At 36.1% G+C, this 13,966-nt stretch overlaps 1 protein-coding gene across 2 annotated transcripts in view; it reads left to right on the top strand.

Moving 5' to 3' along the window:
- Nucleotides 1-13,966, top strand: part of LOC131031612 (uncharacterized) — a 91,656-nt gene that overhangs the window by 3,613 nt on the left and 74,077 nt on the right. For both annotated transcript variants that reach the window (XM_057962775.2, XM_057962774.2), the window contains exon 2: nucleotides 13,036-13,097. In XM_057962775.2, the coding sequence (XP_057818758.1) occupies nucleotides 13,036-13,097 (62 nt within the window). The remainder of the gene's footprint in view (nucleotides 1-13,035; nucleotides 13,098-13,966) is intronic.

Raw genomic sequence — 13,966 nt, 5'->3', positions numbered from 1 at the left:
CCTGATTGCAGATATATTAAGAGATGAACTACTACTGTTTATACATATACTTGTTTTTATTCTTTTTCCTTCATGATCTTTCCCATTGTGGTCTTCTGCCATATATATATATATATATCTTAACATTTCCATGAAGGTAGGCATCCTTTGGAGATAACTGCCCTTTCATAAGTGATCGTGTCCCCTTAGAACTGACTTTTAGTGATGTCTTTTCATAATTATTAGTTACCATCAATGATTCCCTTAATTGCACCTCCTAATGCTTGAGTTGATTATCGCTGCTTGGGATGTTTAATAGGGATCGCTGTTCCTTCAATTATCATTAGTTTCTTTCTTTCACTCCTGCAATTAATCCTTTATCAAAATCGCTGCTATTAATATGATGACTGCTGTCTAAAGTATGGTTGTTCCTACTGAACACTGATCTTGTTTTTTTTTTTTGGTCGGTAAATTTTGATATTTTATTAATTATAAAAAGTTTCTACATAATTTCATCTTGACAAAATCTGCAAAAAATCCATACCAACCGGCCCATTTCCCTACCCTTTCCACACATGTATTCATTTCTACCCATATCCTTATCAAAACAAAACTATCAGTCCAAAAGATTCACCATACACAAGAGCGGACATTATCCGAATTACAGTATATTTTCAAAAAGAACCACCCCACCCCCCCCCCCCCCCCCCAATTCTAGCCATGAACTTCACCTCCCTGGCTTGTCTGCGTCCCATCATCTCGCCTCTGCCTCCTTCTGGAACTTTGACCACCCATCGTGATTCCCCTCCGATCTCGACCTCTTCGTCTTGCCAATAATCGGCCAACTTGAATTTGAGCTTAGTCAGGTCCATCCTATCTTGCGGAAGGCCCGAAGCAAGAACAAGCTCCCAATCATTTACATAGTCGTGAACCACTCGCCAACCCACCACAGTTCATGCCTCCTTGCGTTTCTATCCTCAAGAGCTCGCCACAGTATGAAAGGATGGACATGTGGGGGCTATCTGGGCACAACAACCCAATCCCCGAGTGCCGTAACGAACCCTTGACCCGGCTTTGCATATTCCAAGAATGTATCCAACCCTTGATGCCATTCAGGTTTCACACACCGCTCCATAATCCTTTTCACCTCTTGGATGGTATCACATTTGAGCCTCCATGCACAGATCATTGAGGAAATTTTTGTGTTCGTTCAATATTTTTGGCTTGCAAGGATGTAATCATACCCGAGCACCGAACGCACCTGCAAGAGAAAGAAGGGATCATCTGTGGTGAAGATAATTTTCAAATGCTCTAGGGTGACTTCCCCCAAAACGACATCTGCTGCTTGGATGCTTTCAAACTGAAATTTGCCTCCATCTTTCGACACCCCCTTCCCTTCGGTGAACATAAAAAATGAGACCATCCCGACAATATATCAAATGGCGAAAAAACACAACTCCCACAACATCCATAAATGGCAATAAAGGTTGGTGTATTCACATCATTCGAAACATAAATACAAGTCACCATCAACTGCCACCTAGCCACATATCGTCCCTTCTTGTAGTTCATAGCCGCCAAAAATGAGCTTGAGTAAATGCACCCCCCTCATATTGCCACCTCATCCATCACCCCCATCAACCACCATCTTAGACAGCGAGTCAGCCAAAACATTTCCCTACCGGTAAACGTGGGAGATTTTGAAATTTTTGAATCCCTCAAGTTTTTTTTTTGATAATTTGAATAATTTTATTCAATTTCCATACCTTCGCTTCCCCATTTGCAATTGCGTTGATTATAATTTGAGAATCACCTTCTAAGTGTAAATTATGCACTTTGAGCTTTTTGATTCATTGTTAGTTCCTGATTCCAAATGTTTTGATTCAATTACAAGGATATTTCCTGTCGAATTCCGAGCAACACATCCGGCCCTGGAGGGTCTTGGATTCCCTTTAGAAGCACCATCAAAATTCACTTTCACCCATCCATGCTACGGGCTAGTCCGTTGCACTCCTTCTCTTCTTGTCCTAGGATCAACCCTAGCAAGCCCATTAGCGGGCAGACTGATCTTGTTATCATGCTCTTTGATCGCTCTTTAGAAAAATCGTAAAGTCTCAAGGTACGGTGATTATTCTTAAGGCATCGATACTCCCTTTATGGTGGGGACATGATAGTCTGCCCTTCTCGAGATTGCTTGTCTTCAAGGAATGATAGTTTTAACCAAATCTTTTTTAATGTGAGGATACCTAAACTAATCCACACAACACTTGAACGGGCATCTAGCAACTTGCCTTCTTGAGACAGCGCCTTTTAAATCGAGTTATCTCGACCAACGATTGGAAATTTGCGAAGTTTGTAATTTTAAGACAAGTTTTCTCTCATTAATTGTAATTGTAAGAACTGTTTTGGTTGGTCTTATGGATATCTCTTCCTGACAAAGCAAGGGCAAACTTCCCATATATTGAGAAGAGGATTGGAAACATGACACACATCTATGACCTTAAACGCAATGTTCTTTCCTAAATAAATTCATCTCTCTTTTGGTTCACTCTAGTTATTCTCATATTCTATAACAACCAAAAATAGAAATCTCATGATGATAGGAATATGTTTACAATAATTATAGATTCTCATGGAGTAGACATGCTGGAAACACATTAGGTATGAACCAAACACGTAGCATACACATAAAAACATGAAGCATACACATGAATATATGCAAACATGGGGTATACACGCATATACAAGCATAGGTGTTTCCTAATAGGGTTAGGAACATTGACTTAATCATAAGATCTATCTAATTCATTAACGGAATTCAATCATAGAGGAGTTAGGATAAGGGGGCATGATTGGGTACCTAAAGCGATCCTCTACCCTAGGCCCAAGAGCCGATATCCCATCCCTCTTGGCCTCATGTGGCCTTTCACCATCTCATATGAGGTAGTGTACCCAGTGAGGCATCCACAACCATTCTCCCTCATCATGCCACCGTAGTCTCCTCACTATGATTGGGATTCCTTAGTCCAATAGTCAACCATGGTAGAGGTTTTGGAGAAACTACAATAGGGTGTCTGGAACATCCTTCCCTTCTAAGCCCAAGGGTGGGGCGCTCCTTGCACCCCCTTGGCCTCATGGGACTATCAGTCTCTGCCATGAGGTGTTGTGCTTAGAAGAGGACCTCATAACTATTTCCCTCTTTGTATTCCCTCACTATCAATATCATGGTTGTATGCAGCATTTAAACAGACATATGAGGGATTACACATTATTGTTTATATTCCATATATGAGAGATCAAGTATGCCATCATACATAGTCATCATATTATAGCCTATATTAATATGTGAAGATTTGGCATAAAAACAATATCTGGCTTCACGATTCCCTTAATCACACCTCTTAATGCTTAAATTGGTTATTGCTGCTTGGGATGTTTAATTGCTGTCAATGAGGGATTGCTGTTCCTTGAATAATCATTAGTTTCTCTCTTTTAATTCTATGATTAATCCTTTATGCAAATCGCTGCTATTAATATGATGACTGCTGATTAATGTATGTTTGTTTCTACCGATTACTATCTTGTATCATTTTATTGATCGCTCTTTAGAAAATCGTGAAGTCTTAAGGTAAGATGATTTTTCTTAAGGCATTTGTATTCCCTACATGGTGGAGGCGAGACGCAATACATATTATAAAAAAAACCATTAAATTCCAAGTTAGTACGCTCCAGATCTACATCCCACAACTTTGTTGCCCCTTCCTTGTGTTCATCATTTTTGTGAGTAAGAAGGCACAAGGTGGAATGCACATAAACTAGCTCCTACGCTTTTCTTGATGCCAATTGATTGTGCTTCATTGAGTGGATGGAGTATATAGCCCTATTCTGTTCAGCTGAAGAAGAACTAGCAACCTATTGAAGCAAAGGGAGCTTTCATTAGTGTTTTTAAAAACAATTTTCCAAATCAAACTTCAGATTTGAAAATAGTAATTTGTAAATGACAACAAATTTGGAGAGTGGGTAAACATTCATAAACATGTGACAAAATTTTGATCGCAATTTGTGGCAATTGAGATACCACCAAGAGTGAGCGTCCGTAATATACTCATCACGAAGAGCAGAAGGATTTTGATCACTGGAGGCTACAAAATCCACAAATTCACCTGTAATTGCATCTTCCATATTAGGATTGTGGAAGAGTTTAGTAAGAGCTTTCCTAAACCCTTCACTGAATTTGGCATCCTTGTTGTCATAGCAGGGATCTCTTTACTATAATATTTTGGAGTCAATGCAAAGGCAAGAAAATGAGTGGGGTGGTCATTTTGTTCTATTGCTCCACACAAATTGACTGCATCTCTTTGAAGAAGGTTTCTTCAAGATTTTGCTCTTTGCATTTATGATGGATTTCATCTTCTCAATCATTGAGCCTATGCAATCATAAACCTCCCCCAAGCATGGCTTATTCGTGTCAATAAAGTGGATCATACTCATGATGGGCTTGGTGAAACTAAGAAGATATTCCACACGATCTCACCAAGTGTCATCTAAAGTCATCTACTTCCTCTTGCTCCTTAATATATTTTGCTAATTTAGAAGGTGATATGGATGCACCTTTTTTATCCCAGATAGGCTCTAATTCCCTATCCAAGAATTGCACACAAATGCCCTTTCACTTGACTTTAAGAACTTGTATATTGTTTATAACAATCGAGACATATCCAAACATATGACCCCCCACCTGGAATGTACTCAACCATTTCTCTCTATCTCCATAGTAGTGAAATTGGGTCAAAGTTGAACGAAGGTTTGCTAATAGAATTAGAACTATTTGAAATAGAAATAGAATTAGAATTGTAACAGTTTCTCTATGTGCAACAGGCCTACAATTTGTAAAGAGAAGTTTGAAAAACACATTAAACTTAATTAATCTACATAACACCTAAACTTTATATATTTTAATATTTTATTATTTAGTATTGATATTTAAATCTTTTTTGTTTAGAAGATAATATATATTATTGTAATATGGAATTATATTTTAATAATGTCATTCAATAATTTACTAATATAAATTAACTATAAATATTTGTGTAATTATATTTAATAAATTAATAATTTTAAAAATAAATATAATAATAATATTTGTCATTTACAAATAATTTTTAAAATTTTAATCACACTATATTATTCTATGTTACCTCGAGTTTTTGGGATAGGGGGACGGGGAAATGGGTTTGCGAGAGTCTTTTTTTGCCATTTTTGGGGACAGAGGAGATGGCTATATAAAAATAGGGAAATTTTAAAAATATAAGAAAATATCAAATATTCATGTGATAACATTGAGAAATCACTCATCATATACATTATTCATAGCAATTGAGTTGAGAGTTCAAATGAGAGTTGAAATTCATAAATTCATATACACAATGTATCTTAATAGTTAATACATGAGACAATGTCCCCTACCGTCCTCAGGATGTTTCTGTTTCCGGGACGCCTAGTTTTACCCAGGAAATGCCTCCTTGGGTAGCACTACTATTATTATATAAAATTTTAATCACACTATTATTATATAAAGTTTTAATCATACTATTATAATATTTTAATTTATAGTATTAGCTTTGTATAAATAATTAAAATTATATAAAACAATGAAACATTATATAAATTATTTATATTTATTTATTAATAATTGTATGTAACATCGATTAGGTTTACATTTTAACTTGTAGAGGTTTTTGTTTTTATTTTATAATAATAATATAGGTTGCAAAGTTTTTAGTTGTCAATAGTTTGGTTTTAATGTTTTTATAGGTTGAACGTTGAAGAAAAGAAAAAGCGTGCAGAGTAGGGTTTTGTTCTTTTTGTAGGTTGAAATGAAACAAAAAGCTATTAAAATAGACGAAAACAAACTTATAATTGTATGTAACATTGATTAGGTTTACATTTTAACTTGTAGAGGTTTTTGTTTTTATTTTATAATAATAATATAGGTTTCAAAGTTTTTAGTTGTCAATAGTTTGGTTTTAATGTTTTTATAGGTTGAACGTTGAAGAAAAGAAAAAACATGCAGAGTAGGGTTTTGTTCTTTTTGTAGGTTGAAATGAAACAAAAAGCCATTAAAATAGACGGAAACAAACTTATAGGCACTTGGAAATGTTGCATGTAGGAGGCTAATGGTGTCTGTCATTGATTATAGACACGTTCCTTGCAAATTTTTGTGAAGTTGGTGTTGTATTTAAGAACTCCCTATTGTGGGGGGGTGAATCAATATAAAAACAAACTTTGACTTTTCAAAACCTAATTAATCACAATAGCAATACTGAGCACTAACTCTGCAAGAGACACCAGTCTCCTTGAATATGAGGCACCAACCTCCAAAAGAATGATGTGATGAATACTTGTTCTTTTCTTGAATCAGACCTAACTCTCCTCAACAATTCTTCTTAAAAAATGCTTCTTTAATCTGCATATGATCTTCAATATTTTCTGCTCGTAGGTCTGCAATAATTCACTTTAAAATCTGCTCACAGGTCTGCGATAAATCACCTTAAAATCTGCTCATACATGCACCTTAATCTGCTCTAAGGTCTTCATGGGAATAATATGCAATGAGTACATGTTCAAATGAAACCCAAATGATCTTGGCCAAGATAACATTTAAATGTTTTTTATTTCCTTGCCCAAAGTGGGCGCTCATCTCAACGAGGTTGGCCCAAGCAAAAGGTTTCTTAATTTTTTTTAATTTATTTGCAACCCACAAGTTAGGGCACACCTCTCAAGTGGGTTGACCCTCTTTAAAAAAACATTTAAAAGTATTTTAGTTTCCCTTAAATAGGGTGGCATTAAGAGGAGGTTGTCCCTTGTATTACATGATATTTTTTTATTTATTTATCTTCTCCAAACATGGTTCGACCCATGCATAGATAATTGTGCAATTTAATATATTTAAATTGCCTTCTTCCTTGTCCAACAGAGCTTGAAAATAACGTTGACATAATCTATCCTCCAATTTTGGTCTTCGAACACCTTTGACATCAATGACAACAATTTCCAACATAAAAGAAATGATGAACAATTTGACTGGGGTAGAGGTTTTGTTTTTAATTGTTTAGTTTTTTTTTTTTGCTTTTTTAAAAGTCAAATGTCACTGGAATCGGTCTGGAATCACCACACAGCCATTGAAACGTGCAGAAACAAACTACTGTTCATGGAAATGTTTCAAGGTCCAAATAATGGAGCCCTGGATGCACTCACAGTAGATTCATTTCCGACCCCAATTCCAGTATGTTTTGTATTTGGAATTGACAGAGAAAATCCGTGACTTGGCAACATAGAGTTTAATTTTATCAAAAGTCAAGGAGCATGTGAAGAATCATGACTATTGAAGGAAAAAGATATATAAGTGACACCAAACATGGGGAATTAACCACCATATGAAAAAAATATTTTTTATTATCTGATTATTACTCCTTTGGAGCATGGAACTGCGGTTCATTTAACCTGAGGATGAAACTTCTCATGGCAGGAATTGAAGGGCAAATCCTTACAATTTTTCAAGACTGATTTCACATGGAAATCACCATTGTGCTAAATTGACTGATCTTCTAGTAGACATTATTAACATATAAAGTTAATAATTTGCTGCTAATCAGCAAATCTGATTTCTATCTTTAAAGGAGATATTAATTGTGCAAATTTGATTAATTATCATAAAAATGTCAATTGGAAAAGTATAGTTTCTGGTGTATAAATTATTGTATAGAAATTAAAAATTAAACTTGATTGGATATTTAGAAATATTTCCTTCGGAATATTAAAAATTCAATGGGACATTACACAACCAATGTCTCACATTTTGCAGATGACACTTCCACAAGCTATTTTGACAAAAATCTTCATGAATCAAGGACCAGGACCGAACAACACTATCCCATCCCCACAAGGACCCAACACACTCTTAACCATATGAGCATTGAATGACAGAACACAGTCATTGATCTGTGACCATGCCCCTAAGGTAGAAATCCTTGGGCTTTTGAGCATGGCACTGACGAGCCATTGACTACTGAACAATGCCAAAACAGCAGCTTTGCTACCAAATCCAACACTCATCCCCAGCAAGAAATGCTGCAACTGCAAGGAAACTAACAGCAGGGAAAAGTGGAGAATGCTAAAAATCTGCAACACCAATTCCATAAATAGAAACTTACTGTCACCTAAGGACCATTATTGACATACGTGCCAAGAATAAAGCACTCAAGAGGTCATCAAAACAATGACCATCTGCCCTTATTCTTAAAAATGACATGCTACCTCAATCATGCAATCAAATTCAAGGGAGAAGCATTTAAGAGATGGGGAATTAAATTCCCATCTCAAAAGGTCAAAGTAACAATGTGTAAACAAAATGTTGTCAAAACCTTTACACAAAATCAACACCTCCTCAAGAAAATGTCTATGCTTCCAGTTAGAGCAATTCATATTATTTAGCCCCTGAATCACCACAGAAGAATCACATTCTACCACAAAATGCTTACAACCGGACAAAGAAGCCAAAGCTATCCTAGCAACAACCGCTTCCCATTCTGCTTCATTGTTAGATCTACTACTGATAAACCTAAGTAGGAAACCCACGCAAATTACAGAGAAAAAGAGGAGTTAGACACTGAAAGTGATAGTGTTACCTCTTTATACCATAATTGAATAGTCTGGTATGCACAGAGTTGTGTTTTTGGATAAGGCTGAGCACATGTGGAAAACCTTGGAATAGGGTATGCAGGTTATACCTCAGCTAGTTTAAGTTAGGTGCAGCCAGAAGGGCTCTAGTGTATTGGGCCAAGTGTGAGGGTAATATTATAAAGTGAGGACTGTGAGGAAGGAATCATACCATTTCATTCCTGCTTGGAGGAATGCATTCTCAGCTTTTGGGGCAGACGAGGAATCTTTTCTTCAAAAACAGTTCTGGAAAATCACTTGCTCAATGTTGCTAAATTGTCTTAGAGGTCAACCAGGTAAGTAGTGTTTTCTCCTATATTGACAGAGTCTAATCATTGAGAAATATATCTGCAGCAATCGGTAACTGAGAATTGGAGTGGCAGCCACAAGATGAGTGATATAAGCTTTAAGTGAGATGTCTTGTAAAACATTAACTTTAGTTGGTTCGCATTGGCAACATCTGGATGCCATGCTAAGCTGGAGGATATAACCAAAAAGCTTTGGGTTCAAGTGCTTGAAGAATATTGTAAAGACCAATAGTTGATGGGGTTTCAACTTGTGATATTGTTTGCTATGAAAAATCTGCTTATCCATGTCAAACCAAATGCTATCAGCGACTTGGAAAGGGAGTGCATGGTGATTGTCATGGAGTGCCTAATTTTAAATTTATTCTGTTGGAGAAACTCCTGAATTTTGATGTGAAGCTTGGCCCATGCATGATGAAGAAGCTTTGTTCTGCTCCTTTTGTTGGTGGGATGTGTCTGGAGTTAAGAGAGAAATTGGATCTGAGAAGGTGCCAAGGCTGGAAGCCATGATAAACTGTGAAAGTTGAATGCCTTGTAGAGATATGAGTAGCTAATTGGAGCTGTTCTGAATGATATTCATGCAGTTACCCAACTGCATATGCAAGAATGATGAGCAATAATAGTAAAATAGAAAATGATAAGAGAAAATAAAACTGTTTCATTTTATTTGTGGCTGATGAATATCTACAATCACAAAAAATAAACAATTTTTTGATGCTCTAAAGATCTTTTATAAAATTTCCAATGTCAACTAAGTTAGTTTCAATGTTAATTCTATGGTAATGCATGACTGAAACTATTTATGGACATAATCATTGTTATGAATTGTAATCTATAATTAACATATCCTCGTTTGAAGCATTGTATGCACAAGTGAAACCCATTTATGCATTTGGATGATAGTATGGTTGTAATATTTGATGATATTGTGGAAGACCTAAATGAAGTGTCAAATGAACCCTCAAGAGAATATACCAAATACAAAAAACACTTGTGCATCCAACCCACATAGGGGTGACATATCCATATAGAAAAAACCTAACCAAGCATGAGCCAAAAAACCAGCAACAATAAAGCTAAACAGAAAGCCATATAGGCTAAAGGAATGTAGCTCTAGATACACATCATAACAACATAAAAAAAGAAAACAGAAGTAGGTGCAATAATCAATCATAGTCTGGTAACTCTCTAGTGGGAAACTCCAGTAACACCATATCCTTTTTTCCAACAAACAAAAGCACTATTAATTGCACCATCACTCAAAATTGGAACCACATAGATGGTCAGTTTACTTCCTTAACATCTTCTCTAATGCCTTAACCGAAATGCCAAGGCAAAACGTGATAGAACAACATTTTTTGAACCAACAACATAAGCATAGAAGATGCGACATCATGTTGTACTTGCACTACATTGTGCACATGTTTTGTAAGAAACATAATAACACAAAGGTAACAACAAGAAGATTGACCTCACCATTACACAAGCAAGGTGGCACTGGTGAAAGACTTAACAATTGTGGGACAAATCCACCATAGAGAATTTACAAGAGAGGAACAACACCTAGACAATGATCGAGTACTAGACTATGACTGCTTTCTTTCGCAAGACCACACAAAGATAGGATGAGGTAATCATCAATCTCCAATCCATAGTTAGACACACTTATCAAGCCAAGGACCAACCTACACAAGAGGTTGCCTAATCAAGAGGTACAATTCCTTCACACACTAGAACAACAATGGGTCACTTCTAGACAACAACATGCTTCACAAGGGAGGGAGATGTTGTAAGTTTTGATGTATGGCACTCGATGAAACGACAATGTGGGAAGACTCTAGAGGTCAAGGAGACAACTTTTGTGTATAGGGTTTTTCCAAGAAACGGGTAGATATCCTAACAAATGATGATAAACGAGGCACCATAGGACACTTGCGTCTAGGCGCAGGTGTCCAGGTCTAGCGCTGTAGTCTTGCTTTGGTGTTGCAGTCCTTGACTACCATTTTTGCCCACAAATTGACTCTATAGTCTTGGGCTAGTGTTGGTGTCTTGATTGGTGAGCAAATTCAAGCTAGGGTTCGGTCTCTAGGACATGCTAAATGAATAGGAATCACCAACAAGGACAGCCAAATTTTGACTTCGAAAAATGACAAAAAGCATCTCGGAATTCACAACCATCCTAGATTGCCAATTGACAAGACACATGAACCCACAAAGGAGAAGTCTCCTAAGGGCAAGGGAACATGTACGGACTCCAAGACATGCATGAGAGATGAATGTGAATTTGTGTAACACACCATTCGTCTACTACCTAACCACTCGAGGGACCCTAAACAATCTCTAAATGAGACAGTCCCTATGACCAAACTCACATAAGGACACAAAAGAAATCTTAGAGTTATCTATGTTTGATTTTATGTTATCCAAACTTAAATTCATTTTAAAACCCAAAAGAGATGCTCTAAGTTCATTTTTTCCATTTGTACTAGAAGTTAAAAAGATATACATGATAGCATGCGTGCTTGGTCCCAATATTGATACATGTAAAAATATTTATAATATTAGTACCACATATGTGGCATATTTACAATCCATCCTTTAAGGAGGTCCAATGACTACATTACAACGTGGTGCGAGGACTCAAAGGTCCTTGAATTGCACTTTTTATAACATTGTACAAAATGTAAACAAATGAATTGAAACCTTTACCAATGCAACTACGATCTTGAAGCTCCTTTGAAGAACTTGGAACCCCAAATACAACCCAACCACGTGGTACCAAAAGGGTTCACGCTCGCCGTGCTAGGAGATAGTCACACGTGTCACAAACACATTCACACCAAAGAAAGGGGAGTAGTCTTACACTCACACCAATCATGCTTTCTTAGCTTCATTCAGTATGGGAGAATGGTATGGTAGCCACAACTAAAGAAGCCCATTTGGCTGAAGCAAAGTTTATGAGATCATTAATGAAATATCTGGGATTTCAAAAGTCTAGTTTAATACATTGCTGTCTGTACGATGACAGTAGAGACTGTTTTTCATTTTGTGACACAAATTAGTTTTTCTATCAAACTACACATAGCTTTCAATATGTGCACCTTCCATTAATTGGTGGCAAGATCTGACCAGTTAGGCTTACTTTTGCTTTTAGTGCATCAAAATGAGTCATTCAATTTTGTGTTCAAATTTTCATTTCAATAGAATCAAGTCCCTCCACGGAAGCTTTTCTTCTACAGATGATCCTAATATTGGCAAGAAGAAACCCTTCAGTAGATGTCTGATTTGGATTTTGTCCAAAACCAGTCCAAAATCATATTTGGACGTTGCCCATGATTTGAGGGAGTTCATTCGGTGGTCACATTTGTGCAAACTTACAGCATAATATTCTTTATCCTGATTTCTTTACCTGCACAGGATATTATCCTCCCTGATATCAAAGGTTAAGTCTTCTGTTGCTGCTTGCAAACTGGATTATCTCATCAGGTGATTAGTTCTTTGATCAACCTGATCTTATTCTTTTCTGTTCCCTTGCTTCTGTTGGGATTGCTATTTCATCTAGCATCCTTCTCTCTCCTATCTCCTTCTTTCTTCATCCACACAGTTTCTTCTTTTTTGTCGAGCTATCCTCCTATCTGCTCCTTGTGGCTGTTGGCAGCCAAAATGTACCCTTCACTCCTTTAGATCACTTATGTTTGAATAATTCAATCTGCTTCCACTTTTATATTCATACATCATGTGTGCCTTGTGCATTATTTAAAATAAAATCATATTGCTCAAGGGAAACCACTGTGATATAACCTGTCAGTCAAGTGTTGACTTCTAATCGTGGAACTAGTTAAAGTGGATCTTTTTTGGGGTGGGAATTCTAAATATAGCTTGTTTTTGTTATCTCAATTGGTTTCTTAGTCTGATAACGGCATCAGCTGAGCTGATCTACTTTTATTAGATTTGTGATTTCTTACTCAGTACATTATTATTGTAGAATCTTCAAAGGCATAAATAACATCCTAAAATGTAACTATCTGTGCAGTCATTCATTTCAGAGATTTGCAGTGAAATCATCAAAAGCAATTCAAGAATTATCTCAGAAAGGTATTTTTATTTTGTCTCGTACAATTTATTCACTCTTTTGCGAGAAAGCCTTTACTGTGATGTGTGAAGGTCTTTTCAAGCAAAGTTGGTATAGTAATTTCATTTTCTTTTTTATGCTTTAAATATGTGTAAAATTAATATTACTAGTTCTATTTATAGTTTTCTTAAAATTTGATAGAATTGTAAAGCAAACCGAATATGGACTGCATGATAAGGATCTTATGTGTTGTGTTCCTCTTCTACCTTAGTTTTTAAAAATTGCTCAGTTCACCTCTCATGTTAATGAAATAATTGTTTTCCAAGACCAATTTAGAATATTAGAATGATTGAAGAGTAATTGGATTGAATTAGATTAGCTCTTTTTGCATTTCATATTTAAAGTGGATAAAACTTTTTACAATGTTCTTTTGTTTAATTGAAAATCCTTAGTGGTATTAAATGCTGTTAGAATGCACTAACAAGTTTCATGGTGGAATATGATAAACAAGGTTGAAATAGAGTTTAGTTCAGTGAAGAGAAACTCTACTGTCCTATTAGTTCTTGACTTTGAATCTGTGACAATTCTAAATTTTGGATTGAACTCCTTTTGTGTGGTTAAACTCAGAGATCCACGTGAGTATATTTTATATAGATAATGAGAACGTGAGCAGTGATTTATAGAGAGATTAGAATTACTTTATGCAAATGAAGTGAAATGAAATACTTTTCAATCACATCCAAAAAACCCTATGGCCAATGGGGCCACAAAGTTTACAGCTTCACCTATTATCAAGAAAGCATTCTTGTGAAAGCTAAATAGAACCAGGGAATGCATTAAGATGTCGATTACTTCTAAAGGGAAACTATTCTATTGATTGTGGCCAGATGTC

This window comes from Cryptomeria japonica, chromosome 2 (assembly GCF_030272615.1).
Source record: "Cryptomeria japonica chromosome 2, Sugi_1.0, whole genome shotgun sequence".
Classification (NCBI taxonomy): Eukaryota; Viridiplantae; Streptophyta; class Pinopsida; order Cupressales; family Cupressaceae; genus Cryptomeria; species Cryptomeria japonica.
Note: the sequence above shows the minus strand (reverse complement) of the source record. Positions and strands in the feature narration are given on the sequence as shown.